General features: G+C 50.0%; 1 protein-coding gene across 3 annotated transcripts in view; it reads right to left on the bottom strand.

Moving 5' to 3' along the window:
• WWP1 (WW domain containing E3 ubiquitin protein ligase 1) overlaps positions 1 to 25,000 on the bottom strand; it is a 167,864-nt gene that overhangs the window by 77,189 nt on the left and 65,675 nt on the right. For 2 of the 3 annotated variants that reach the window (XM_075353119.1, XM_075353120.1), the window contains exons 4-9: positions 21,911 to 22,035; positions 20,826 to 20,969; positions 20,681 to 20,747; positions 17,303 to 17,484; positions 15,625 to 15,949; positions 14,383 to 14,478 (exon numbers count right to left, since the gene is read on the bottom strand). In XM_075353119.1, the coding sequence (XP_075209234.1) occupies positions 14,383 to 14,478; positions 15,625 to 15,949; positions 17,303 to 17,484; positions 20,681 to 20,747; positions 20,826 to 20,969; positions 21,911 to 22,035 (939 nt within the window). The remainder of the gene's footprint in view (positions 1 to 14,382; positions 14,479 to 15,624; positions 15,950 to 17,302; positions 17,485 to 20,680; positions 20,748 to 20,825; positions 20,970 to 21,910; positions 22,036 to 25,000) is intronic. The other variant, XM_075353121.1, reaches the window with a different exon arrangement.

Genomic DNA, 25,000 nt, shown 5'->3' on the forward strand with positions numbered 1-25,000 from the left:
CATTGACCACTGGGTCCTCATACCCGTATTAGGGCCTTGGCCATAACCCTGTCTGCAGGTATGTTCATTGGTTAAGATGGAATTACCGTCTTTTACATATATTGTTGTACCACTGACCCAATTTATGTCATTTTAGGATCACCCTGTATATTTCATAATCTGCGAGTTATATGCATTAGATTCTGCTCTGTGCAGGTAGGCTCTGATCTCCCCCTCTTACTTCCTCCCTCTCTCCCCCCCTTTTTTTTCCTCCTCCCCCTCCCTACTCTCTTTTTTCCTATGTTTAACCTAAGAACACACCAAGGCGTGATCTCTTACTGTCTTCCCTTCCCTTTCCTCGTAGGCCAATACCCATTTTCAAATTCTCATCATCTTTGTCTAATTGGATGCTGGCGTAGATGGGTGAGCATCTTATCCCCCTAACTCTAGACTCCATATAACACAACAACTTTCACAGACGGTTTTCTAATCCCTCATCAATAATCATCTAGAATTACCTTATTCAATGTGATATCGATCTCTATGCCTTAATTTTTACACATGTTAATCAGGTCGTATGTATTATTACTGTTTTTCACATTCTGTATGTCCTTTTATGATTTTCATATATTTTTTCTTTGTATTTCTCCACATGTAAAATGTATTAAAGTCAGATTGTCCGACCAGATGAAGGCTTGAAAGCCGAAACGTTGTCTTGAGGTGGACTTTCTACTATGTGATTTTTTTCTCACAATAAAAGAAAAAATAAGATCAAGATTATTGAACTTTTGTCTGTTTTTCTCGTGGGAAACCATACAGTGTGCCGGGGTTCATATTTTTCTTGTCTACGGTTTTTTCCCAGAGCACCTGTTTAATTGGTGATGCTAGGTCCTATTCTCCTAGAATCTGTGAGAAGACTTGGAAATTGCTGTTCACAGACTCCTCCATCCAATCTCACTGAGCTAGAGCTAGTGTGCAGAGAAGAAAAAAAATGTCAGCCTCTAGATGTGGAAAGCTGGAGAGGCATAACCAAAAGACTTGAAGCAATCACAGTCAAATTACTGTGACTGAATACTAATGCACGTCTCAATTTTCAGATTTCGATTTTTAAAATATTTAGAAAAACCATGTATCATTTCCTTTACACTTCATAAATCCTTGCTACTTTGTATTGGTATTAGTGATGGGCGGACCCGAACTATGAAGTCCAGATCTGCGTGTGTTCAAAGTATCCAAGCACCGTCCCCAGGTAATGATCCAGAAAGGAAAAAAAAAAAAGCTAGTTTAGCCCTATGACCGCAAATGACCCGAGTGACGTCATCACTCGTCACTGCAGCCAAGTAATTCTCTGGGTGACACCCACAGCTGGTGGACATGTTCTGTGTCCGCACACTGTGCCTTCAGTATGTATGTAGCAGAGATGGAACCGTTGTGCAACCACGCGTGGATTACATCGGACCTGCAGGAGTGTTTTTGGGGGTTAATAAAGGGGTGAAAGTGGGTGCTTTTTTGTATTTTATTTTAAATAAAAAGAGAATTTTGTTTACTTACCGTAAATTCTTTTTCTTATAGTTCCGACATGGGAGACCCAGACCATGGGTGTATAGCTTCTGCCTCCGGAGGACACACAAAGTACTACACTCAAACGTGTAGCTCCTCCCTCCGGGCTATATACATCCCCTGGATGACAATCTAACCAGTTCAGTGCAAAAGATGAAGGAGGACATCCACCCATAAGTAGAGATAGAGTAAAACTCGGAAAAACCGGAACCTCTGTCTACAACAACAGCCGGTGTTAAACACACGGAACAAGAACTGCCAACAGGCAACAGGGAGGGAGCTGGGTCTCCCATGTCGGAACTATAAGAAAAAGAATTTACGGTAAGTAAACAAAATTCTCTTTTTCTTCATCGTTCCTTATGGGAGACCCAGACCATGGGACGTCTCAAAGCAGTCCATGGGTGGGAATAAACAGAAAACTGAGAAGTAGGCAAAACCTAACTTCACAAGTGGGCGACAGCTGCCTGAAGGATGCGTCTGCCCAAGCTCGCATCTGCCGAAGCATGAGCATGCACTTGGTAGTGCTTCGAAAAGGTGTGCAGACTAGACCAAGTGGCAGCCTGACAAACCTGCTGAGCCGTAGCCTGGTGCCTGAAAGCCCAGGAGGCACCGACAGCTCTGGTCGAGTGCGCCTTAATCCCTGGCGGTGGGGGCACCTGAGAACACTGGTAGGCATCGGAGATGGCCGACCTAATCCAACGAGCTAGGGTCGGCTTAGAAGCCGAGAGACCCTTGCGCTGACCCGTGGTTAGCACAAAAAGAGAGGTGCACCGCCTAAAAGCGGCGGTGCGTGACACAGATTCGGAGCGCCCGCACCAAATCCAAGGTATGCAACGCCTTCTCAAAGCGATGCACAGGGGCCGGACAAAGGAAAGGCAATGAAATGTCCTGGTTAAGGTGGAAAGGAGATACCACCTTAGGGAGAAAATCCGGAGTCGGACGGAGAACCACCTTGTCTTGGTGAAACACCAAAAAAGGTGACTCCGAAGAGAGCGCAGCCAAATCAGAGACTCTCCTGAGAGAAGTTATGGCTACTAGAAAAACCACTTTCTGTGAAAGTCTAAACAAAGGAACCTCCCTAAGAGGCTCAAAGGGAGGTTTCTGTAAGGCCGTGAGGACCAGATTAAGATCCCAAGGATCCAAAGGCCGCCGGTAAGGAGGAATGATGTGAGATGCGCCCTGCATGAAGGTGCGCACCTGAGCCAGTCGGGCGATACGCCGCTGGAATAATACCGACAGAGCCGACACCTGTCCCTTGAGGGAATTGAGGGACAGTCCTAGCTGCAGACCGGACTGTAGAAAGGACAGGATGGTCGGCAAGGAGAACGGCCAAGGAGCATGGCCAGAAGAGCGACACCAGGACAGGAAAATCTTCCAAGTCCTGTGGTAAATCTTGGCCGAGGAAGACTTCCGAGCCTGAGTCATAGTGGAGATGACCTCAGAAGGAATGCCTGAAGCCGTCAGGATCCAGGACTCAAGAGCCACGCTGTCAATCTGAGAGCCGCAGAATTCTGGCGGAAGAACGGACCTTGAGAGAGAAGGTCTGGGCGGTCCGGGAGATGCCACGGCATTTCTACGGACAGACGGAGCAGATCTGGGTACCAAGCTCGCCTGGGCCAGTCCGGAGCAATGATTATGACCCGACGGCCCTCCATTCTGATCTTGCGCAGAACCCTGGGCAAGAGAGCTAGAGGGGGAAACACATAGGCCAGACGGAACTGGGACCAATCTTGAACCAGCGCGTCCGCTGCGAAGGCCTGAGGATCGTGGGAGCGAGCCACGTAAACCGGAACCTTGTTGTTGTGCCGTGATGCCATTAGGTCCACTTTCGGAGTGCCCCACTTGCGGCAGATTGACCTGAACACTGCCGGATGAAGGGCCCACTCGCCGCTGTCCACGGTTTGACGGCTGAAATAATCTGCCTCCCAGTTTTCTACGCCTGGGATGTGGACCGCGGATATGGTGGACTTGGAGTCCTCCGTCCACTGGAGGATTCGTTGAACTTCCAACATTGCCAGGCGGCTGCGAGTCCCGCCCTGGTGATTGATGTAGGCAACCGCTGTCACGTTGTCCGACTGGACTCGAATGTGCTTGCCCGCCAACAGGTGGTGAAAGGCCACGAGAGCTAGAAGAACAGCCCCGATTTCCAGCACGTTGATCGAGAGGGCTGATTCGGACGGAGTCCAAGTGCCCTGTGCTCGGTGGTGGAGAAATACTGCCCCCCAGCCGGAGAGGCTGGCATCCGTGGTGAGGATCACCCAGGACGGAGTCAGGAAGGAGCGTCCCTGTGACAGAGAGAGGGGCCGAAGCCACCACTGAAGAGAGCTCCTGGTCTGTGGCGACAGAGCCACTAGCCTGTGCAAGGAAAAGGTCCGCTTGTCCCAACAGCGGAGAATGTCCAGCTGCAGAGGACGCAGGTGGAACTGGGCAAAGGGAACCGCTTCCATTGACGCCACCATCTGACCCAGCACCTGCATGAGGTGCCTGATGGAATGACGGCGGGGCTTCAACAGAGAGCGCACCGCCAGATGAAGGGACTGCTGTTTGACTAAGGGCAGCTTCACAAGTGCCGGCAGAGTCTCGAATTGCATCCCTAGGTACGTAAGTTCCTGGGTCGGGGTCAGAGTGGACTTGGGCAGATTGACAAGCCACCCGAATTGAACAAGCGTGGCGAGAGTGGGCGAAACACTCCGCTGGCAGTCTGCACTGGATGAGGCCTTGACTAGAAGGTCGTCCAGGTAGGGGATTACTGCCAACCCCTGGAGATGCAGGACCGCAACCACTGCTGCCATGACCTTGGTGAATACCCGAGGGGCTGTGGCTAACCCGAAGGGGAGAGCCACAAATTGGAAATGTTCCTCTCCGATTGCAAAGCGTAGCCAACGCTGGTGTGAAACCGCAATAGGCACATGCAGATAGGCATCTCTGATGTCGATGGATGCTAGAAAATCTCCTTGGGTCATTGAGGCAATGACCGATCTCAGAGATTCCATGTGAAAGCGCCGCACCTGAACATGCTTGTTGAGAAGCTTGAGATCCAGGATGGGCCGGAAGGAACCGTCCTTCTTGGGGACTAGGAAGAGGTTTGAGTAGAAACCTCTGAACCGTTCCCGGGCGGGAACCGGTACAATTACTCCGTTGGCCTGCAAGGATGCCACGGCCTGAGAGAAGGCGGCGGCCTTGGAGCAGGGGGGAGTGGACAGAAAGAAGGGAATTTTGTTTACTTACCGTAAATTCCTTTTCTTCTAGCTCCAATTGGGAGACCCAGACAATTGGGTGTATAGCTACTGCCTCCGGAGGCCACACAAAGTATTACACTTAAAAGTGTAAGGCCCCTCCCCTTCTGGCTATACACCCTCCCGTGGGATCACGGGCTCCTCAGTTTTAGTCCAAAAGCAAGAAGGAGGAAAGCCAATAACAGGTTTAAAGACAAATTCAATCCGAAGAAACATCGGAGAACTGAAACCATTCAACATGAACAACATGTGTACTCGAAAAAACCAAAAATCCCTAAGAAAACAGGGCGGGTGCTGGGTCTCCCAATTGGAGCTAGAAGAAAAGGAATTTACGGTAAGTAAACAAAATTCCCTTCTTCTTTGTCGCTCCTAATTGGGAGACCCAGACAATTGGGACGTCCAAAAGCAGTCCTTGGGTGGGTAAAAGAATACCTCGTGATAGGGCCGTCAAACAGCCCTGTCCTACAGGTGGGCAACCGCCGCCTGAAGGACTTGTCTACCTAGGCTGGCGTCCGCCGAAGCGTAGGTATGCACCTGATAATGCTTGGTAAAGGTGTGCAGACTCGACCAGGTAGCCGCCTGGCACACCTGCTGAGCCGTAGCCTGGTGCCGTAATGCCCAGGACGCACCCACGGCTCTGGTAGAATGGGCCTTCAGCCCTGAAGGAACCGGAAGCCCCGCAGAACGGTAGGTTTCAAGAATTGGTTCCTTGATCCACCGAGCCAGGGTGGATTTGGAAGCTTGCGACCCTTTACGCTGACCAGCGACAAGGACAAAGAGTGCATCCGAGCGGCGTAAGGGCGCCGTGCGGGAAATGTAGATCCTGAGTGCTCTGACCAGATCCAACAAATGCAAACCTTTCTCAAATTGATGAACTGGATGAGGACACAAGGAAGGTAATATGACATCCTGATTGAGATGAAAGGGGGATACCACCTTAGGGAGAAACTCAGGAACCGGACGTAGAACCACCTTGTCCTGGTGAAACACCAGGAAGGGAGATTTGCATGAGCGCCGCTAGCTCGGACACTCTCCGAAGAGACGTGACCGCTACTAGAAAAGCCACTTTCTGTGAAAGACGAGAAAGGGAAACATCCTTCATAGGCTCGAAAGGCGGCTTCTGGAGAGCAATTAGAACCTTGTTCAGATCCCAGGGCTCTAACGGCCGCTTGTAAGGAGGGACGATATGACCAACTCCTTGCAGGAACGTGCGCACCTGAGTAAGTCGTGCTAGGCGTTTCTGAAAAAATACAGATAGCGCTGAGACTTGTCCTTTAAGGGAGCTGAGCGACAAACCTTTTTCCAACCCGGATTGCAGGAAGGAAAGAAAAGTAGGCAATGCAAAAGGCCAGGGAGGAACTCCCTGAGCCGCGCACCAAGATAAGAATATCTTCCACGTCCTGTGGTAGATCTTGGCGGAGGATGGTTTTCTAGCCTGTCTCATGGTGGTAATAACCTCTCGAGATAATCCTGAAGACGCTAGGATCCAGGACTCAATGGCCACACAGTCAGGTTCAGGGCCGCAGAATTCAGGTGGAAAAACGGCCCTTGAGATAGCAAGTCTGGTCGTTCTGGTAGTGCCCATGGTTGGCCTACCGTGAGGTGCCACAGATCTGGGTACCACGATCTCCTCGGCCAGTCTGGAGCGACGAGGATGGCGCGACGGCAGTCGGCCCTGATCTTGCGCAGCACTCTGGGTAACAATGCCAGAGGTGGGAACACATAAGGTAGCCGGAATTGCGACCAATCTTGAACTAAGGCGTCTGCCGCCAGAGCTCGGTGATCGTGAGACCGTGCCATGAAAGCCGGGACCTTGTTGTTGTACCGTGACGCCATCAGGTCGACGTCCGGCATCCCCCAGCGGCGACAGATCTCCTGGAACACGTCCGGATGAAGGGACCATTCCCCTGCGTCTATACCCTGGCGACTGAGGAAGTCTGCTTCCCAGTTTTCCACGCCTGGGATGTGAACTGCGGATCTGGTGGAAGCCGTGTCTTCCACCCACGTTAGAATCCGTCGGACTTCCTGGAAGGCTTGCCGACTGCGTGTGCCACCTTGGTGGTTGATGTATGCTACCGCTGTGGAGTTGTCCGACTGAATTCGGATCTGCTTGCCTTCCAGCCACTGCTGGAAGGCTTGTAGGGCAAGATACACTGCTCTGATTTCTAGAACATTGATCTGAAGGGTGGACTCTTGCTGAGTCCACGTACCCTGAGCCCTGTGGTGGAGAAAAACCGCTCCCCACCCTGACAGGCTCGCGTCCGTCGTGACCACCGCCCAGGATGGGGGTAGGAAGGACTTTCCCTTTGACAATGAGGTGGGAAGAAGCCACCACTGAAGAGATTCCTTGGCCGCCTGAGAAAGGGAGACGTTCCTGTCGAGGGACGTCGACTTCCCGTCCCATTGGCGGAGAATGTCCCATTGTAGTGGACGCAGATGAAACTGCGCGAAAGGGACTGCCTCCATTGCTGCTACCATCTTCCCTAGGAAGTGCATGAGGCGTCTCAAGGGGTGTGACTGGCCTTGAAGGAGAGATTGCACCCCTGTCTGTAGTGAACGCTGTTTGTCCAGCGGAAGCTTCACTATCGCTGAGAGAGTATGAAACTCCATGCCAAGATATGTTAGCGACTGGGTCGGAGTTAGATTTGACTTTGAAAAGTTGATGATCCACCCGAAACTCTGGAGAGTCTCCAGCGCAACGTTCAGGCTGTGTTGGCATGCTTCTTGAGAGGGTGCCTTGACAAGTAGATCGTCCAAATACGGGATCACAGAGTGACCTTGAGAGTGCAGGACTGCTACTACTGCTGCCATGACCTTGGTGAAGACACGTGGGGCTGTCGCCAGCCCGAAAGGCAGAGCTACGAACTGAAGGTGTTCGTCTCCTATAACAAAGCGTAGAAAACGCTGGTGCTCTGGCGCAATCGGCACGTGGAGATAAGCATCCTTGATGTCTATAGATGCTAGGAAATCTCCCTGGGACATTGAGGCGATGACGGAGCGAAGGGATTCCATTCGGAACCGCCTGGTTTTTACGTGCTTGTTGATCAGTTTTAGATCCAGAACGGGACGGAATGACCCGTCCTTTTTTGGCACCACAAACAAGTTGGAGTAAAAACCGTGACCTTGTTCCAGAAGAGGAACGGGGGTCACCACTCCTTCCGCTTTTAGAGTGGACACCGCTAGCCGCAGAGCATCGGCTCGGTCGGGAGGTGGAGAAGTTCTGAAGAAGCGAGTTGGAGGACGAGAGCTGAACTCTATCCTGTACCCGTGAGACAGAATGTCTCTCACCCAACGGTCTGTGACCTGTGGCAGCCAAATGTCGCCAAAGCGGGAGAGCCTGCCACCGACCGAGGATGCGGAGAGAGGAGGCCGAAAGTCATGAGGAAGCCGCCTTGGTAGCGGGTCTTCCGGCTGTCTTTTTTGGGCGTGACTGAGTTCGCCAAGAATCTGAGCTCCTCTGATCCTTTTGAGTCCTTTTGGACGAGGAGAATTGGGACCTGCCTGAGCCTCGAAAGGACCGAAACCCCGACTGTCCTCTCCTCTGTTGGGGTTTATTTTGTCTGGGCTGAGGTAAAGATGAATCTTTACCCTTGGAGTGTTTAATGATTTCATCTAAGCGCTCCCCAAACAGTCGGTCATGAGAAAATGGCAAACTGGTTAAACACTTTTTGGAAGCAGAATCTGCCTTCCATTCTCTTAACCACAAGGCTCTGCGTAAAACTACGGAATTGGCGGACGCCACTGCCGTACGGCTCGTAGAGTCTAGGACAGCATTAATCGCGTAAGACGCAAATGCAGACATTTGAGAGGTTAAGGGTGCCACCTGCGGAGCAGATGTACGTGTGACCGTGTCAATCTGTGTAAGACCAGCTGAAATAGCTTGGAGTGCCCATACGGCTGCGAATGCTGGAGCAAACGACGCGCCGATAGCTTCATAGATGGATTTCAACCAGAGCTCCATCTGCCTGTCAGTGGCATCCTTAAGTGCCGCCCCATCTTCCACTGCAACTAAGGATCTAGCTGCAAGCCTGGAGATTGGAGGATCCACCTTGGGACACTGGGTCCAGCCCTTGACCACGTCTGGGGGAAAAGGATAACGTGTATCCTTAAGCCGCTTGGAAAAACGCTTATCCGGATAAGCGTGGTGTTTCTGGATTGCCTCTCTAAAGTCAGAGTGGTCCAGAAATACACTTAATTTACGCTTGGGATACCTGAAATGGAATTTCTCCTGCTGTGAAGCTGTCTCCTCCACAGGAGGAGCAGGGGGGAGAAATGTCCAACATTTTATTGATGGACGCTATAAGATCATTCACTATGGCGTCACCATCTGGTGTATCCAAATTGAGAGCGGTCTCAGGATCAGAATCCTGATCAGCTACCTCCGCCTCATCATACAGAGAGTCCTCCTGCTGTGACCCTGACCAGTGTGATGAAGTCGAGGGCCGCTCATAGCGAGCTCGCTTAGGCTGTCTGGGACTGTCGTCCGTGTCAGAGCCATCACCCTGGGATGCAAGAGACACCCCCGGATCCCGGAGCTGTTCCGACTGAGGGGGACCAGGGAGCAATGAGTTAACAGTGTCCATGGCCTGAGGTACTGGTCTAGACTGCAATGTTTCAAGAATTTTAGTCATAGTCACAGACAATCTGTCAGCAAAGACTGCAAACTCCGTCCCTGTCACCTGGACAGTATTTACAGGAGGTTCTGCCTGGGTCACCTCCAGCAGAGGCCCCGGCCGAGCAAGTGCCACAGGGGCCGAGCACTGCACACAGTGGGGGTCAGTGGAACCTGCCGGTAGAACAGCCCCACAAGCGGTACAAGCAGCATAGAAAGCCTGTGCCTTGGCACTTTTGCTTTTTGCGGTCGACATGCTGTTGTGTCCTCTGAGAAAACTAGGAGGGTATATAGCAGAGGATCCCCAGCGACCGTACAGTGCAATGTAAAGCTGCAAGCATAAAATACAATATACACTTCGGCACCAGTGGGGGTCAGCCCTTGAGGGCAGCTTACCGCCCGCTGAAAAGCGGGTGTGTGGGCACCAGAATCCCATGTCTGGGTCTCCCAGTCTCCTCTCTCCAGCTCAGACTGCACACAGGAATGGCTGCCGGCGTCCTGTGAAGAGAGGGATCGTGGGCGTGCCTCAAACAAAGTGCGGGAAACTGGCTTTCCACTGTGCCCAGTGTGAGGGCTGGAGTATGCAAAGCAGACTCCAGCCCTCTGCGCTGACGTTCTATACAGCGTCCCGCCCTTCCCCTGACTGGCAGGCCTGGGGGCGGGAACGAAACGAAACTAGGCCGCAGAAAACCGGGGACTCGAGTAATAAGCGCGGCCGTGATATATGCACGGCCAGCGCGGAAGTCCCCGGCGCACCACAAGTCCCAGCCGCGCCGCAGCGAAAAAACTGACAACAGCGGCCGCGCGGCAGTTTCAAATACATGTCCCCTCTCAGCAAAGCTGTAGATAGGAATGGCACCAGCGCGCAGCGCTGTTGTCCCCGGCGCACTAACACACCCAGCAATGCTGCAGTGTGCGCGCGGTCTGTACGGGGACACAGAGTACCTTGGCGTAGCAGGGCCCTGTCCCTGACGATACTCCGCTCCATATCCAGCAGATTCCCCAGGGGCTGTGGACGGAGCACGGTCTCTGTGCCTGGAGACCGGTAAATCCCACTTCACCCAGAGCCCTAAGGGGGATGGGGAAGGATGCAGCATGTGGGCTCCAGCCTCTGTACCCGCAATGGGTACCTCAACCTTAACAAACACCGCCGACAAAAGTGGGGTGAGAAGGGAGCATGCTGGGGGCCCTAGTATGTATGGGCCCTCTTTTCTTCCATCCGACATTAGTCAGCAGCTGCTGCTGACTAAACAGTGGAGCTATGCGTGTATGTGTGCCTCCTTCGCACAAAGCATGAAAACTGAGGAGCCCGTGATCCCACGGGAGGGTGTATAGCCAGAAGGGGAGGGGCCTTACACTTTTAAGTGTAATACTTTGTGTGGCCTCCGGAGGCAGTAGCTATACACCCAATTGTCTGGGTCTCCCAATTAGGAGCGACAAAGAAAAATCTGTTTGGCGGGCTGGAAGAAAATTCTATCCTGTAGCCGTGGGAGATGATATCCCGCACCCACTGATCGGAGACGTGTTGAAACCACACGTCGCCAAAGTGGGAGAGCCGGCCACCGACCAAGGACGTTGCTGGCGCAGCCAGATAGTCAAGAGGAGGCTGCCTTAGTGGCAGCGGCTCCTCCGTTCTTCTGAGGACGCGGTTTCGCGCGCCAGTTGGGTTTACGATCCTTGGCTGAGGTAGTGGACGAAGCTGAGGGCTTAGAGGATGACCAGTTAGAGGAACGAAAGGAACGAAACCTCGACTGGTTCCTGCCCTGGACAGGTTTTCTGGTTTTAGTTTGTGGCAAGGAAGTACTCTTCCCGCCAGTAGCTTCCTTAATGATTTCATCCAGTTGTTCACCGAACAGCCGGGACCCAGCAAAGGGGAGCCCAGCAAGGAACTTCTTAGAAGAAGCGTCTGCCTTCCACTCTCGAAGCCACAAAATCCTGCGGATCGCGAGAGAATTAGCGGAAGCCACCGCCGTGCGGTTAGAAGCCTCCAGAATGGCAGACATGGCGTAGGATGAAAAAGCCGAAGCCTGGGAGGTTAAGGCAACCATCTCGGGTATAGAGTCCCTGGCGAGGGAATGTATCTCCGCCAGAGAGGCAGAGACTGCCTTAAGAGCCCACACTGCTGCAAAAGACGGGGAGAACGAGGCTCCTGCCGCCTCATATACAGATTTGGCCAGAAGGTCAACCTGGCGGTCAGTGGGATCTTTAAGAGAGGTGCCATCGGCCACAGATACGACTGTCCGGGCTGAGATTCTAGACACCGGAGGGTCAACCTTTGGGGACTGAGCCCACTCCTTAACCACCTCAGGTGGAAAGGGAAAACGGTCATCAGAGCCACGCTTTGGAAAGCGTTTGTCAGGACAGGCCCTGGGCTTGGTAACAGTGGTCTGAAAACTGGAGTGGTTAAAAAACGTACTCCTAGCTCTCTTAGGAGAGGTAAACTGGTGTATTTCTACCAGAGAGGCTTGTTCCTCTGACACTGGTGGATTGAGGTTCAGTACGGAATTAATGGATGCAATCAAGTCATCAACATCCGCATCACCCTCAGATAAGTCAATGGGATACATAGAGGTAGCGTCTGAGCCCACAGTAAAAGTATCTTCCTCGCCTTGCACCTCAGCTCGTGAATCAGAGCCGTGGGACGAGGAAGGAGAAGGGTCCCTGCGTCTCCGTTTAGGAGGACGGGGTCCTAAAACATGCTCTGAGAGCTCTGCAGAGCTCGGAGTAGCAGAGGCGCCCTGAGAAGGGGGCTGATGCATGGTCAGCAGAGTCCGGGACAGCTGTCCCATGGAGTCGGCAAAAGACTGGGAAATAGCTCTGGAAAAAGATGCTACCCAAGCCGGGGGTTCAGCCACCGGGGCCGGAGCAGCCGGAGGGACCCCTGAGGAGGCTCCAGGCTGAGGCACCACCATGTTAGAGCAGGCATCACAATGTGGATATGTGCTCGGTTCTGGCAGAATGAGCTGACATGGAGTGCATATAGCGTACAGCTTAGCAGCCTTCTTGCTCCTAGTGACAGACATGCTGCTGAGGTGGAGACTCTGCAGTAAGAATACACTCCTGTAGAATGACCCCCTGAGAGTGTATAATAAAGCCCACAACCAGAGGTTGTGGCTTACCCGACCGATTCCTGTGTGCCCTCCGGATTCCACAGCTCGGAACCCCAGTGAAGCGTGCAGCTGCAGCAGCCAGCGCCGATCAGCATGTGAACGCTGAGAAAATGGCGCTGGAGTGAGGAGGGGGGGCGGAGATTAGCCCAAGAGCGGGAACCGGAGGGCCAAGGAGAGATACAGGGGAGGGAACATCTCCTCAGAGAGGAGTGTCCTCCCCTATGCTGAACGGCCGGTGGGCGGCGCCGCAGTGCTCCCCTGCATGACTGACATGCAGGGGAAGCTGAAAACGAAACTAGGCCGCAACTGAAGCCGGGGCCTAGATTTTCACATGCGGCCGACGAGCAGGCACCGTCGGCGCGGTTCTCAGGAGAAATCCAGAGAACCGGCCGGAAATCACAGTACAGTCAAAAGACACACTCTCCCCTTAATAAATGTACCCGGGAACCCTGAAAAATGTCTCAATACTTAGCTTTGAGACGCAGGGCCAAGTCCCTGGGGGGGGATTAAACGCTCCATCCAGCAGGATCCGACAGGGCTGCGGAAGGAGACCGGTCTCCTGCAAAGCAGAGAGAACCGTGATGGCTCCCACTTCAAGCCAGAGCCCGAGGGATGGTGAAGGAGCGCGGCATGTGAAGGCTCCAGCCTTGTAAAGTCAACCTTAACAACACCGCCGACACAGTGGGGTGAGAAGGGACATGCCGGGAGTCCAGACTGGACCCGCTTGTCTTCCAAATCTTTGAAAAAAATCTTAAAAAAAAATAAAAATCAGAGAATGCATGTGTGTGTGTGACCTCCTGAACACAAAGCATTGAACTGGTTAGATTGTCATCCAGGGGGTGTATATAGCCCGGAGGGAGGAGCTACACGTTTGAGTGTTGTACTTTGTGTGTCCTTCGGAGACAGAAGCTATACAACCCATGGTCTGGGTCTCCCATAAGGAACGATGAAGAAAGGAATTTTTTGGGTGTTTGAGTATTTATTTTCACGTACGGATTAGTAATAGGGGGTTTTGGGGAGTCTCAGACACCTCCCAAAATTAATCGTGAGCTTAGTGGCAAGTTGTGAGCGATCATTAACCCCCTTATTACCAAGATTGCCACCGCACCAGGGCAATTGGGATGAGCTGGGTACAGTGCCAGAATTGTTGCATCTAATGCCTCCCCAGCTTGAAAATACCAGCCCCCAGCTGTCAGCTTTATCATGGCTGGGTATCAAAATTTGGGGAGGGGGGGGGTGTGTTTAAATGCAGTCCCTGTTATTTTGATACGCAGCGAACATAAGCACACGGCTGGGGCTGCAGCCTGTAGCCATAGGCTTTATCTCTGCAGGGGATCATAACATGAGGGAACCCTACGCCAATTTTTTTCATTTATTTATTTATGCACCATTTTAGGGACAGACACAATGTGTGATTACTAGCAGTCTGACATGTTGTCACACAGGGTGGAGGCACTGTCTCAGACACCGGGACTGCCGGTGGGCGGGGGAAGCAGTGCATATGCATGAGGGTAATGAGCAGCCCTGGAAGTAGTGTTACAGCCGTGCAGGAAACTCAGTAAGTATAACAAGCCTGCTCTAATCCGGCCAGATATCTGGAATCAATTTCGGGCCAGAACTGGTTTTGTTTTTTTAAACCCGCCGATCCTAGGTATCTGCAACTCCACCCATCACTAGTTGGTATATGACATAAAATGCCGATAAAACACATTAAGTTTATGGGAGTAACGTGAAAAAAAATTGGAAAGTCCATGGATTATGAATACTGTTTCAAGGCACTGTGTATATATACATACATATACGCACACCATTCTGATGATTACATAATTATAATCCCAATAACCAACACCATTTCCGTAAGAAGGTTCATGTGCACAGGGCTTACCCCGGGGGTAACGGCTGTGGTCGCTCCCATGTTGTAGTCCTTGTGTTGTGATCAACGTAATAAGTTCTACCATGAGGATCCTTTCTCTGCTCCCATCTGCAAAGAAAGTGTTAATGGATCACTGCACTCTCTAAACCAATCATACACTGAGAACAATACATTTTAAACTAGAACTGAAAAGAGTGACCATGTATAAAGAAAGCTGTGATTGATCGGGATAGTAAGTGTGTGGGCGTCAAACACGGGGAAACGCTCATCTTCCTTCTTCTGGACTCGTCTCCGTTGATTTTTGACCACATGAAAGTTGAGCTGCACTGTGCGGCCATAAATCAGCCAAGAGGAGCGAGGAAGAAAGATAAGGGGTAAACCTATCCGTGTGGATGGGCTCGCTGACGGGATCTCTGGGTGCAGACGTTCTACCAACCCACTGAGGCTCCTGGCAGCAGTGTGGACTTGTGTTTACTCCAGGACTATTTTCTAATAGAAAAAAACCCATTAGTACAAATGTCGCAATCTGAGCACGGGGACAGATGTCACCTGATCCCCTCCGGTGAGGAGGCGTCCTGCATTATGTGAGATTGCAGACATTGCTTCATACAGGGAACGTCCCACTGAGATAAAGCTTTCTTTTTTTATTAAAAAAGTATCCTACCGTTTTGTGTCCACAGCGTTCATGCAGACTGATATGTTTCCATGGTTACAGGCTACAATGTGATCCCATTCCCCGCCTCTTCTATCAGCCTCCTACATTGTGATAACCAGCTGTAGAAGGAAGGAGTAAGCCACGGAGTATGACCGCAGGACCAGACTACACGGGGATTGTTCGTAGTCTGTAACCATGGAGACACATAGATCTGCATCACTGCTGTACACAAAACGGGAGATTTTTTACGATGGCAGTGAAGTTTCAAGAGGCCATGTGTTGAGTACAACATAAGCATCGGTGTTGGGCTAGACACTAAGAAGCATCACACAGGTGCTAAATAAAATGGCCTCGGTGCTTCATGGCAGATAGAACAACATGGTGCAAACATTCGATGCCTTCACTGTTGGATGGTGGGTAACTCAGAAATGCTAAATGTGGTCTAAGATAGTGATAAAAGAGGATAGTTACAGCAGACAAAGGGTTAAATTCACTAAAAATCAAGGCGTGTTGTAAAAAGGACGAACACTAGGCATCCGGAGGGAGCCGTCCCTGCAGTGCGGACCATGCAGTGATAGGAGTGATGGTGCTTAGCATACCCGGATGGCAGGGGCTCTGGAGCGGTGCCAGGCTGCTGTCGCACAGGATCCGCAGGGGCGGCCACAGACGTCTGCCGGGGCTTCGCAGCTTCGGGACTGGAGCTGTCAGCAGTAGAGGATGGCGCAGAGTCCGTAGCCCTTATAGCTTCAGCAGCACCGGCAGCGGGGGTGCCGCTCTCAGACGTGCCCGCCGGTGCTGCGACGTCTGATGTGTCCGTTGTGGAGTCCGTGCAGTCTGATATGAGTGATCCTCCCGCAGGAGCCGCAGCAGATTCATGGCAAGACGTCGTGCTATTGGCTTCTGGTTCAGCAGCGGTGCCATTAACTGGAAAGGAACCACAGTCAGCATCAGAAACGGGCAAAAACAAGTCAGCACGGCTAATAACTACAAATGCATGGCCATATGGTGGCTTCTGCACCGCTGCATGGGACACATGGCCTATAACAGTGGTCTGCACCCCCCAGACCATGGCACTCAGTCTGGATAAAACAGCAGTATACAGCGTCCTCCAGCAATTATAGAAGAGGCGGAGGCTGCAGGTGTCATTACAGTCAGGCCATGGCTTCTAGGCCCGTGTACCACCAGCACCTTTTCGTGTGGGCTTACAGATGGGTCTCCTGGACCTTAGAGGGACAATTTGGGGGCATAATTCTTAAGATCATAAAACAGTTATTTAAATAGCAAAATAAAAGCCAAGATTAACTTTTCTCATACCGGCACATGTGCTCAGTGGAGGAGCAAACCCTCCCTGCAATCACAAAACAAGACACGGCGGAGGGGATGGACATGGACTACGACTGACGACCCAAAATCCCTCAGGACTTGTGTACATGTACAATCACGGAATAGAAGAACCATGTAATATGGATCCCATACACACAGACTGATACGCACCGGACATAGCACACACACACAGGGCGCTCCGTCGTACAGACCCTCTCTCGTGCATGTCCCCTTAGGTTACAAAGGGACACAGGAATGGCTCATCCGCAGCCGTGCCATACCACACCGGTACGTGCTGGAGACCAGAAATGCTAATCCCTAATGCTCCGATCACATGGGAATGTTAAAGAGTAAGAATTTTAAGCTGTTGGAGGACAGATTTTCCTCCGAGGCGACACAAAGGAGCGCAGGAAAGCGGCACCCAGTGTGTTTTGACTGAAATCCCTGCACCGGGGGGAGCAGCGGGAAGCGACAAACAAGAGATGAAAGGAGGACAGGTTCCTGTTTGTGGTGTGATCAGTCGGCGGCAGCGTACTTCACAGATCATCCTACACTGCACACAACCAGACCTGGCAGAACAAAACAATGGGGGGCGGGGTAGGGGGATCTAAAAAGACCATCACTTTTTTATATTGTGATCTTGCCGGGACCACGCACCTTTGTATAATTCTGGATCGGTTAGGTCCAGATAGAGGTAAACCATATTGAGACGTATCTGGGTGTGAATGGGTTAATCAAGGCCTTGCGCCGGCATATAGAAGCCAGTGCTGTGAGCTGAGCCGCTCTAGGTCGCAGTCTTCCAACTTGTACTAAAGCCAAGATGCGTTTATTGCATAACCCATGATTAGAGCGCGCCGGGTCCATTCACTCCGCGCTCCACGCAGCGCATATTAATGAGGCCGCGCCGTGCACTGCAGCTGCAAACACTGGAGAAAAGGACAAATCCGTGCCTACCAGTTCTCGTGCCAGCCTGTGCAGTGTGTGGATTTGGTGCTGGTGTATTTTTGGGTCTGGCTGCAACGTGAGAAGGGGAGCGAGTGCCGTCTCCGTTTGCTATTTGTGCATTGAAGGCATTCTGCTCGGCGTAACTGGATGTGGTTTCATTAGCCGGCCCGTTGGGAACCTCGCTAGAAGATCTTCAAAGAGGAGAGACAAAAAACAATATTCATTTACGTCAAGTGATCTGTATATAAACAGCGAGTAAAAGCCGAGCCCCGGGAGAGCCGGCCGCAGGGTCACACATGAAGGGAGACTACCACTAAAGGGGGGCAGCGTAGGGGACTACTAGCTTATCAGCAGGGGTCCGTTTACAGGGACCCTCACATTTTTCAATCCCTAATAAGAACACAAGCTTGCCCTGCTCCATTCACTGTTTATGGGACTTATGGAGACAATGAGGACGGCGCTCTGCTTTCTCCAGGAGACCTTTAGGCTTTGTGCGCACTGAGCGTTTTTGCACGTTTTACGAGTGCCTTTTTGGGCTCAAAACTGCATGACTTTGTGTCCCCAGCAGAGTCTATGACTTTTCATTTTTGATGTCTGCACACAACCTTTTTAGCTGCGTTTTTGAGCTAAAAAAAAAAAAAAAAAGAAAATATGGACATGTCAATTCTTTCCTGCGTTTCACTGCGTTTTTCACCCATGCATTGGAAAAACGCAGCAAAACGCAGTGATCAAAAACACAGCCAAAAACGCACCGAAACGTGGAAAAAACATGCGTTTTTTACCGGTGCTTTTTTGCCGCGAGTGAGTTTTTTGCATTTTTGTGCGTTTTTTTTGCGGCCAAAAACGCACAAAATCGCAGCGTAAAAAAAAAACAAAACGCTGAGTGCACACATAGCCTTAGGGTACCATCACACTTTAGCGACGCTCCACTGATACCACAAGCGATCTGACCTGGTCAGGATCACTCGTGCGTCGCTACATGGTCGCTGGTGAGCTATCAATCAGGCAGATCTCACCAGCGACCAGCCCCCAGCGACGCGTGGAAGCGATACTGCGCTTGGTAACTAAGGTAAATATCGGGTAACCAAGCGCTTGGTTACCCGATATTTACCTTGGTTACCAGCGCACACCGCTTAGCCCTGGCTCCCTGCACTCCTAGCCAGAGTACACATCGGGTTAATAAGCAAAGTGCTTTGCTTATTTACCTGATGTGTACTCCGGCTACGTGTGCAGGGAGCCGGCACTGGCAGCCTGAGAGCGGCGGACGCTAGTAACCAAAATAAATATCGGGTAACCAAGCAAAGCACTTTGCTTGGTTACCCAATATTTACCTTGGTTACAGCTTACCGCAGGCTGTCAGAAGCTGGCTCCCTGCTTCCTGCACATTCAGATCGTTGCTCTCTCGCTGTGAAACACAGCGATGTGTGCATCACAGCGGGAGAGCAACGTCCAAAAAATGAACCAGGGCTGTGTGTAACGAGCAGCGATCTCACAGCAGGGGCCAGATCGCTGCTCAGTGTCACACACAGCGAGATCGCTGATGAGGTCACTGCTGAATCACAAAAACCGTGACTCAGCAGCGATCTCGCTAGTGATCTCGCTATGTGAGAAGTACCCCTTAGACAGTGAATGAAGCAGTGACAAACCTGAGCGGTCACCACTCCAATATAACAGGGCTTTTCAAAGCCTCAATTTCTAGGACCACTTGGGGTCCCAGTGGTTGGACCCTTAGCTATCTGTTGTGGATAAGTGATAACTTGCCCAAGTGGAAATCAACCTTTAAAAAGGGAATCTGTCAGCAGGTTTTTGCTACCTCAAATGAGAACAGTATGACCAAGGCAAAGAGATCCTGAATCCACAATCAGAATTTTTAGGTTTAGCCATGTAGCAGAGCGGAGAGAGCTGCCCCCACCCACACCAGGCTCTCTATAGAGATTATACATTGACAGTGAGGGGTCAAAGGAGGGGGCATGCCGGACTGCAGCACCCCTGACATTGTAGTTCAGGAATGATAATCACTAGGTGATAAAGCCTTTTAGGTAAACAACAGCATGGAGCCTGATGAGAGGCATAGTTTATTTTTGTTTTTGTTTTTTTAACCCTTACAGCACGCTGATTTCAGAATACATAGCAAAAACCTGCTGTCAGATTCCCTACAAGGCCTCATGCACATAGCTCAGGTTTTTTAATTTGTACTTAAAGGGAATCTGTCACCAGGTTTTTGCTCCACCATCTGAGAGCAGGATAATGTAGAGAAAGAAATCCGGATTCCGGCGATGTATCACTTACTGAGCTGTTTGCTGTCATTTTGATAAAATCAATGTTTTCTCTGATGCAGACCTAGCAGTTATACAGAGCTCTTGAATATGCTGGACTACCTGCAGCACGCCAAGTAGTCCTCTAATGATAACCTACTGCTAATTAATCAGTGATTTCACTGCCCATATTTAATGCTGCTCTCAGATTAGGTGGCAAAACCTGGTGACCGATTCCCTTTGAAGGGAATCCGTCACCACTGTGACCTTTTTTAAACTATTAATATGCCTGTCTGCATCATATCAGATGCCTTGCTGTTGTAAATGAAATTTTCCAGGTTATGGGGCGGATGCTGCCTGGAAGATAACACCCATTTTATTAAAAATAAGCAGGGGAGGTGGAGTTATCAGTGTGATGAGGGATGGACGCTCTCTGATCTCTTTATATATCAAATTTAAAAAAAGGTCAAATTGGTGACAGATTCCCTTTAAAGGGAACCTGTCAGGTGCAGTATGCATCCACCACCACGAGCAGTTCTGGGTGCATATTGCTAATCCCTGCCTATCTGTAGCATACATAAAGAGATCTTTAGAAAAAGTATTTCTAAAGATCCATTATTAAATGCTAATGAGTGCAGGGACTCGTCACAAGGGGATCATTTCCCCTGACTAGTCCGCCCTCTTAGCAAGTTAGCACACCCACAGGGACGTACTAACATGCTATTCAAAGCCCAGCGTCATCCGCGGTGACGTGTGTACCTGTCCGTTGTTAGCGCTTTAAAACGCCAGGCTTAGGGTCAGTGTGCCTGATCAGTTACCGCACTTCCGGTCATGCGCACTAGACATCTCTGAAGCTGGGACGCGTACACCCGGCTTCATACTGTGCATGACCGGAAGTGAGGGGCATTCTGATCATGCGCACTGCCCCGTGACGGAGATGGTGACAATGGATACAGGTTCGGACGTCACTGCTGATGACGCTGAGCAATGGGCATTGAATAGTACGTTCGTATGTTAGCACGCCCACAGGGGTGCAGTAAGAGGGCAAAATGAGCGCCTAACGCCCTTGCTGGATACATCCTCTACATCTCCTTATACCATCATCAGCCATTATAGTAGTAAATCCACCTACCCCGCTCTGTCTGAGGAGCACTCTCCTCCATGTTCACGGATGGCATCACCGTTTTGCTGGATTTCTACTAAAAATACAAAGAAACATAGTTAAGGTTGAAAGTCTCAGCCACATGGAGTGCCGGTGTCAGGCACAGGCTACTTACTGGGTGCTGGGGCTGTGGAATTACACGCTGGCAGGGACTCCGCTTCTACACTTAACCCGTCTAAAATGACGGTCAGCTCGCCAGTCTGCACGGTGCCATGCTTGCCATCCAGAGACAGCTTCAATTGCTCTTTTACTCTTTCCACTAAAGGAGAAAAAAAAAAAATAGAAAAATGTGAAAAAGGGATTTTTTTCCAGATCAAAAAAAAATTAAAAATAATAATAAAAATAATAATAATAATAATAATAATAATAATAATAATAATAATAATAATATAATAAAATAATAATATAATAAAATATAATGTGACCTGCAATGCCGTGTACTTAGTATAAGCCTGTCCGTTTTCTCTGCTGATCTCCGGTTAGATTGGTGGAAATAGGGTTTACATTATTCTGTAGATGTCATGGTGGCAGGTAAGGACTGTCCGGTCATATAAAGGATATAGCTGTCATACACACTACCTTCCCTTTTACCAGGTACACACACACTGGCCGAGCTACATAATTATTTATATACAGAAAGGGCAAATCGGGCATGACGGACATTCTGGTCTGATGCTTTGTGTTATCGGCCAACTCATCCCAAATCAGCAGGTCAGGCCGAAATGTGTCCTATGGGCTTAGTAAGTATAATGGACTCAGTCATGATGAACAGAAGGAACCATGGTGCAGGGCACAAGACTGAGCAGAATAAATCATATTTGTGGGGAAACATTCAGCATAACTGGAGCTTTCCTCTTTCTACACTTCGTAGTCCAGTAGGCGGTGCTTGTCCGTGATAGCCTCTTCTGTATAACCAGAAAGATGTTATTTGTGGCTCCGAGTAGTCACTGACGTCCTTCATAATAAAATGTGCACCCGTCATTTGCGCAATAGCAGTGGATGCCATTTATTTTTCCCCCAGACACGAAAAACGAACAAATACAAACCAAAAAACTGCAAAACTGATAAAACCTGAAACATTTGCTCATGTCTAATCACAAAAGGGAGAAAAAATAAATAAATAAAATTATGGTTTCTCTGAAAAGCCAAGGGAAAAAGAAAAAAAAAAGCAAAGAAAAACCCAACACCGTTGGTACTTACATTTTCTGTTATGCGTTTCCAGCGCTTGCCGCAGGTCAACAATGGTTTTGCCAAGCAAAGCGTCGGCTTTCAAAGTATGGTGACTCCATACTTTAAATTCAAGTGTAGTTTGTGGGGTTACCTTCCTAGAATACAGAGAAAAGCACAATAATAAAAAAAATATTGGATGATTGACAAATTAGCAGTTACAAATATGGTGGCACAAAGCAGAAGTTTAAAGGGAACATGTCACCAGTTTTTCGGCCTATAAGCTGTGGCCACCACCACTGGGCTCTTATATACGGTATTCTAACATGCTGTATATAAGGGCCCAGGCCGCTGTGTATTGCATAAACATTTATAATACCCACCTAAACCAGTCGCTGCAGTGGATGTGGGTCAAATGGGCGTCTTCCGGTGCCAGCTCTGTCGGCCATCTTGTCACCGCCTCGGTCGTCCTTCTGAAGCCGCGGGGCATGAAGCGTCTGACGTCATACACACTCGCCGGCATTCAGGTCCTGAGCAGGGCAGATCATAGTATTGTAGTGCGCCTGCATGGGACTGGCGAGTGTATGACATAGGACGCGTCATGCACACAGGCTTCAGAAGGAGGACGAAGATGGCCGAAAGAGGAGGCGCCAGCACCGGAGAACAAAGACGCCCATTTGAGCCACATCCACTGCAGCGACAGGTTTAGGTGAGAATTATAAAGTGATTTTTACGTTCTACACAGCGGCCTGGGCTCTTATATACACCATATTAGAATGCTGTATATAATCGCCCACTGGTGGTGGCCACAGCTTATAGGGCAAAAAACTGGTGACAGGTTCCTTTTAATTAGTATTTGATATATATACTTTTTGTGTGTATTGGAACCATCTTCTCTCTCTTCTCTTCTCTGGCACACACAGACACAATGTAAAGAATGAGTCAACTTCTCCCTTTTTTGTCTGGCTCCAGGTGTGATTTTCATATTGCCCACATCGGTTTCTTGCCACAGGTGAGTTTTTGAACAACCATGACATGCTTGAAACAAAGCTGTCTACCCACAACTTTGGAAAGGCGCTAACAATTTTGTCTGTCCCCTTTTTGGAGCCTCTTTTTCTTGTTTGTGTTTAGATATATCAAACACACACACACACACACACACACTTGTTGGTACTGTCACCGTTGTACTGGCTGGCAGAAAAAAAAGTAAACAAGTAATTTTTACTGCAGTGTTAAAGAGGTGTCTTCAATTTTCAAAGTTAGGAAATAACTTTCTGATCATTGGGGGTCTGACTGCCGAGGCCCCCACTGATCCAGAGAACTGGGCTCAGAAGAGTAACGGCCGACTAGAACATAAATCGATCGTCTGCACTGCTGATCCTTGTAGAAGTGCTGAATACCAGCAGAATGCTGCGCTCAGCAATCTCCGGAGCTCCCATTACAAATGAATGGAGAGGTACCGCACATGATCAAACTGCTCAATTCTTGGGATCCATGGAGGTTTGATGTCCAGGGATTGGAAAGTATCCCATAGATACGAGAACTTTTAAACTTGAGAACACCCCTTTAATGCTGTATCATCAGAACCATGAGTAACAATGGGGGGATTTGTTTCCATTCAATTCCACAAAGACGTTTTTCTGTACATTGCATGGCAAATTACAAAAAAAGTCTAAAATTGGGACGGGCGAGAAGTTATCACGCACACACAAAGCCTCTCTTCTCTGTAGTATACATTCTATATGTATGTGTCCATTGTGGGACTTTACTATGCAAGTACTCGGCATGTGAGCACCCTTGTTATGTGATGACCTTCTGCATGGAAAGCTGAATTTGTGGCTAAAAACCATAGCAAGCATGTATAACATGCAGTGTGGGGACACAAAAGCCAAAGCGGAAAGGGAAGGTTTCATCGGTAAAGCCCTACTATTTATATCAAGGGTTTAGGTTACATGTATTAAAAAAACTGAACTAACATCCACCGGCTCCGGGATGTCATCATGGAGGAGGGAAGGGGATCCGGCGGCTCCTGTGAAGCTCCAGTGACCTCCATGTCCAAGAGAGTTAAGGTAGTGCTGGAAAATAACGGGGGCTACACAAAATATTGACACTTTGGGCACGATGGCTGTTTTTGGAGGGCACCAAATTTACACTGTTAGGCCCTGTGCGCACACTGCGTTTTTACCCCCGGTTTTGCTGCGGAAATTTCTTGAGAAATGTTTGTAACCTTTCTGCAGACATTTCCCAGCAAAACCTATCGGAAAAAAATAGCTGTGCGCACACTGCGTTTTTTTTCTCAAGAAAATTCTTTCTGAAGAATTTCTTGAGAAAATGTGCATGTCACTTCTTTTCCGCAGGTAGCTGCGGTATTTCACTCCATTCACTGTAATGTAATCGCGAAATACCACAGGTATACCGCAGGTAGCAAATGATGTGCGGTATACCCTCGGTATAGCCGCGATTTACCTGCGGTAATGCTCATTGCTGCCTGCGGTTTTGCAGGGGAGTGATGTCATTATGACAGGAAGAGGAAGCGGAGCAGAGTAAACACACACGTCACACTCCCTGGACGCAGCACAGAAGCACTTCCGTGTGACCTCCGGCGGGTGTCCGTGCAGTCTGTGTCCCGCTCCGGCCCCGCCGCTGCCTGCAGTGTCAGTGTCTGCCCGCAGTATCAGCAGCTTGTCACCCTGCAGTGCGTGCAGCTGCGGGGATGCCGAGCGCTGCTGTCAGCAGGTTAGATGAGATCATTACCTGCAGTGACGATCTCCTACCTCCTGACGTCAGCGCGGTCACTGCAGTCTATGCCCGCAGCCCGAGACTGTCACTAGCGGTGACGTCACGCGCTCTTGCGATACTGCTGACAACGCGGCGGGCATAGAAGGCAGTGAAGCCACTGCTGTCAGCAGTGCAGGAGATCATCACAGCATTTAATGATCTCATCTAACCTCCTGACAGCAGCACTAGTCATCCCCTGCAGTGACCTGGGCTGACCTATTGATGCTAGCTCAGGTCACTGCATTACTCTCCCAGCCAATGGGGAACATTCTGTTCTTCATTGACTGGGACAGTGACTATGGAATGGATCGTCGTGGTATCCCCTTATTGGATTACGCCGGACCC

This window comes from Anomaloglossus baeobatrachus, chromosome 6 (assembly GCF_048569485.1).
Source record: "Anomaloglossus baeobatrachus isolate aAnoBae1 chromosome 6, aAnoBae1.hap1, whole genome shotgun sequence".
In the NCBI taxonomy this organism is placed as follows: Eukaryota; Metazoa; Chordata; class Amphibia; order Anura; family Aromobatidae; genus Anomaloglossus; species Anomaloglossus baeobatrachus.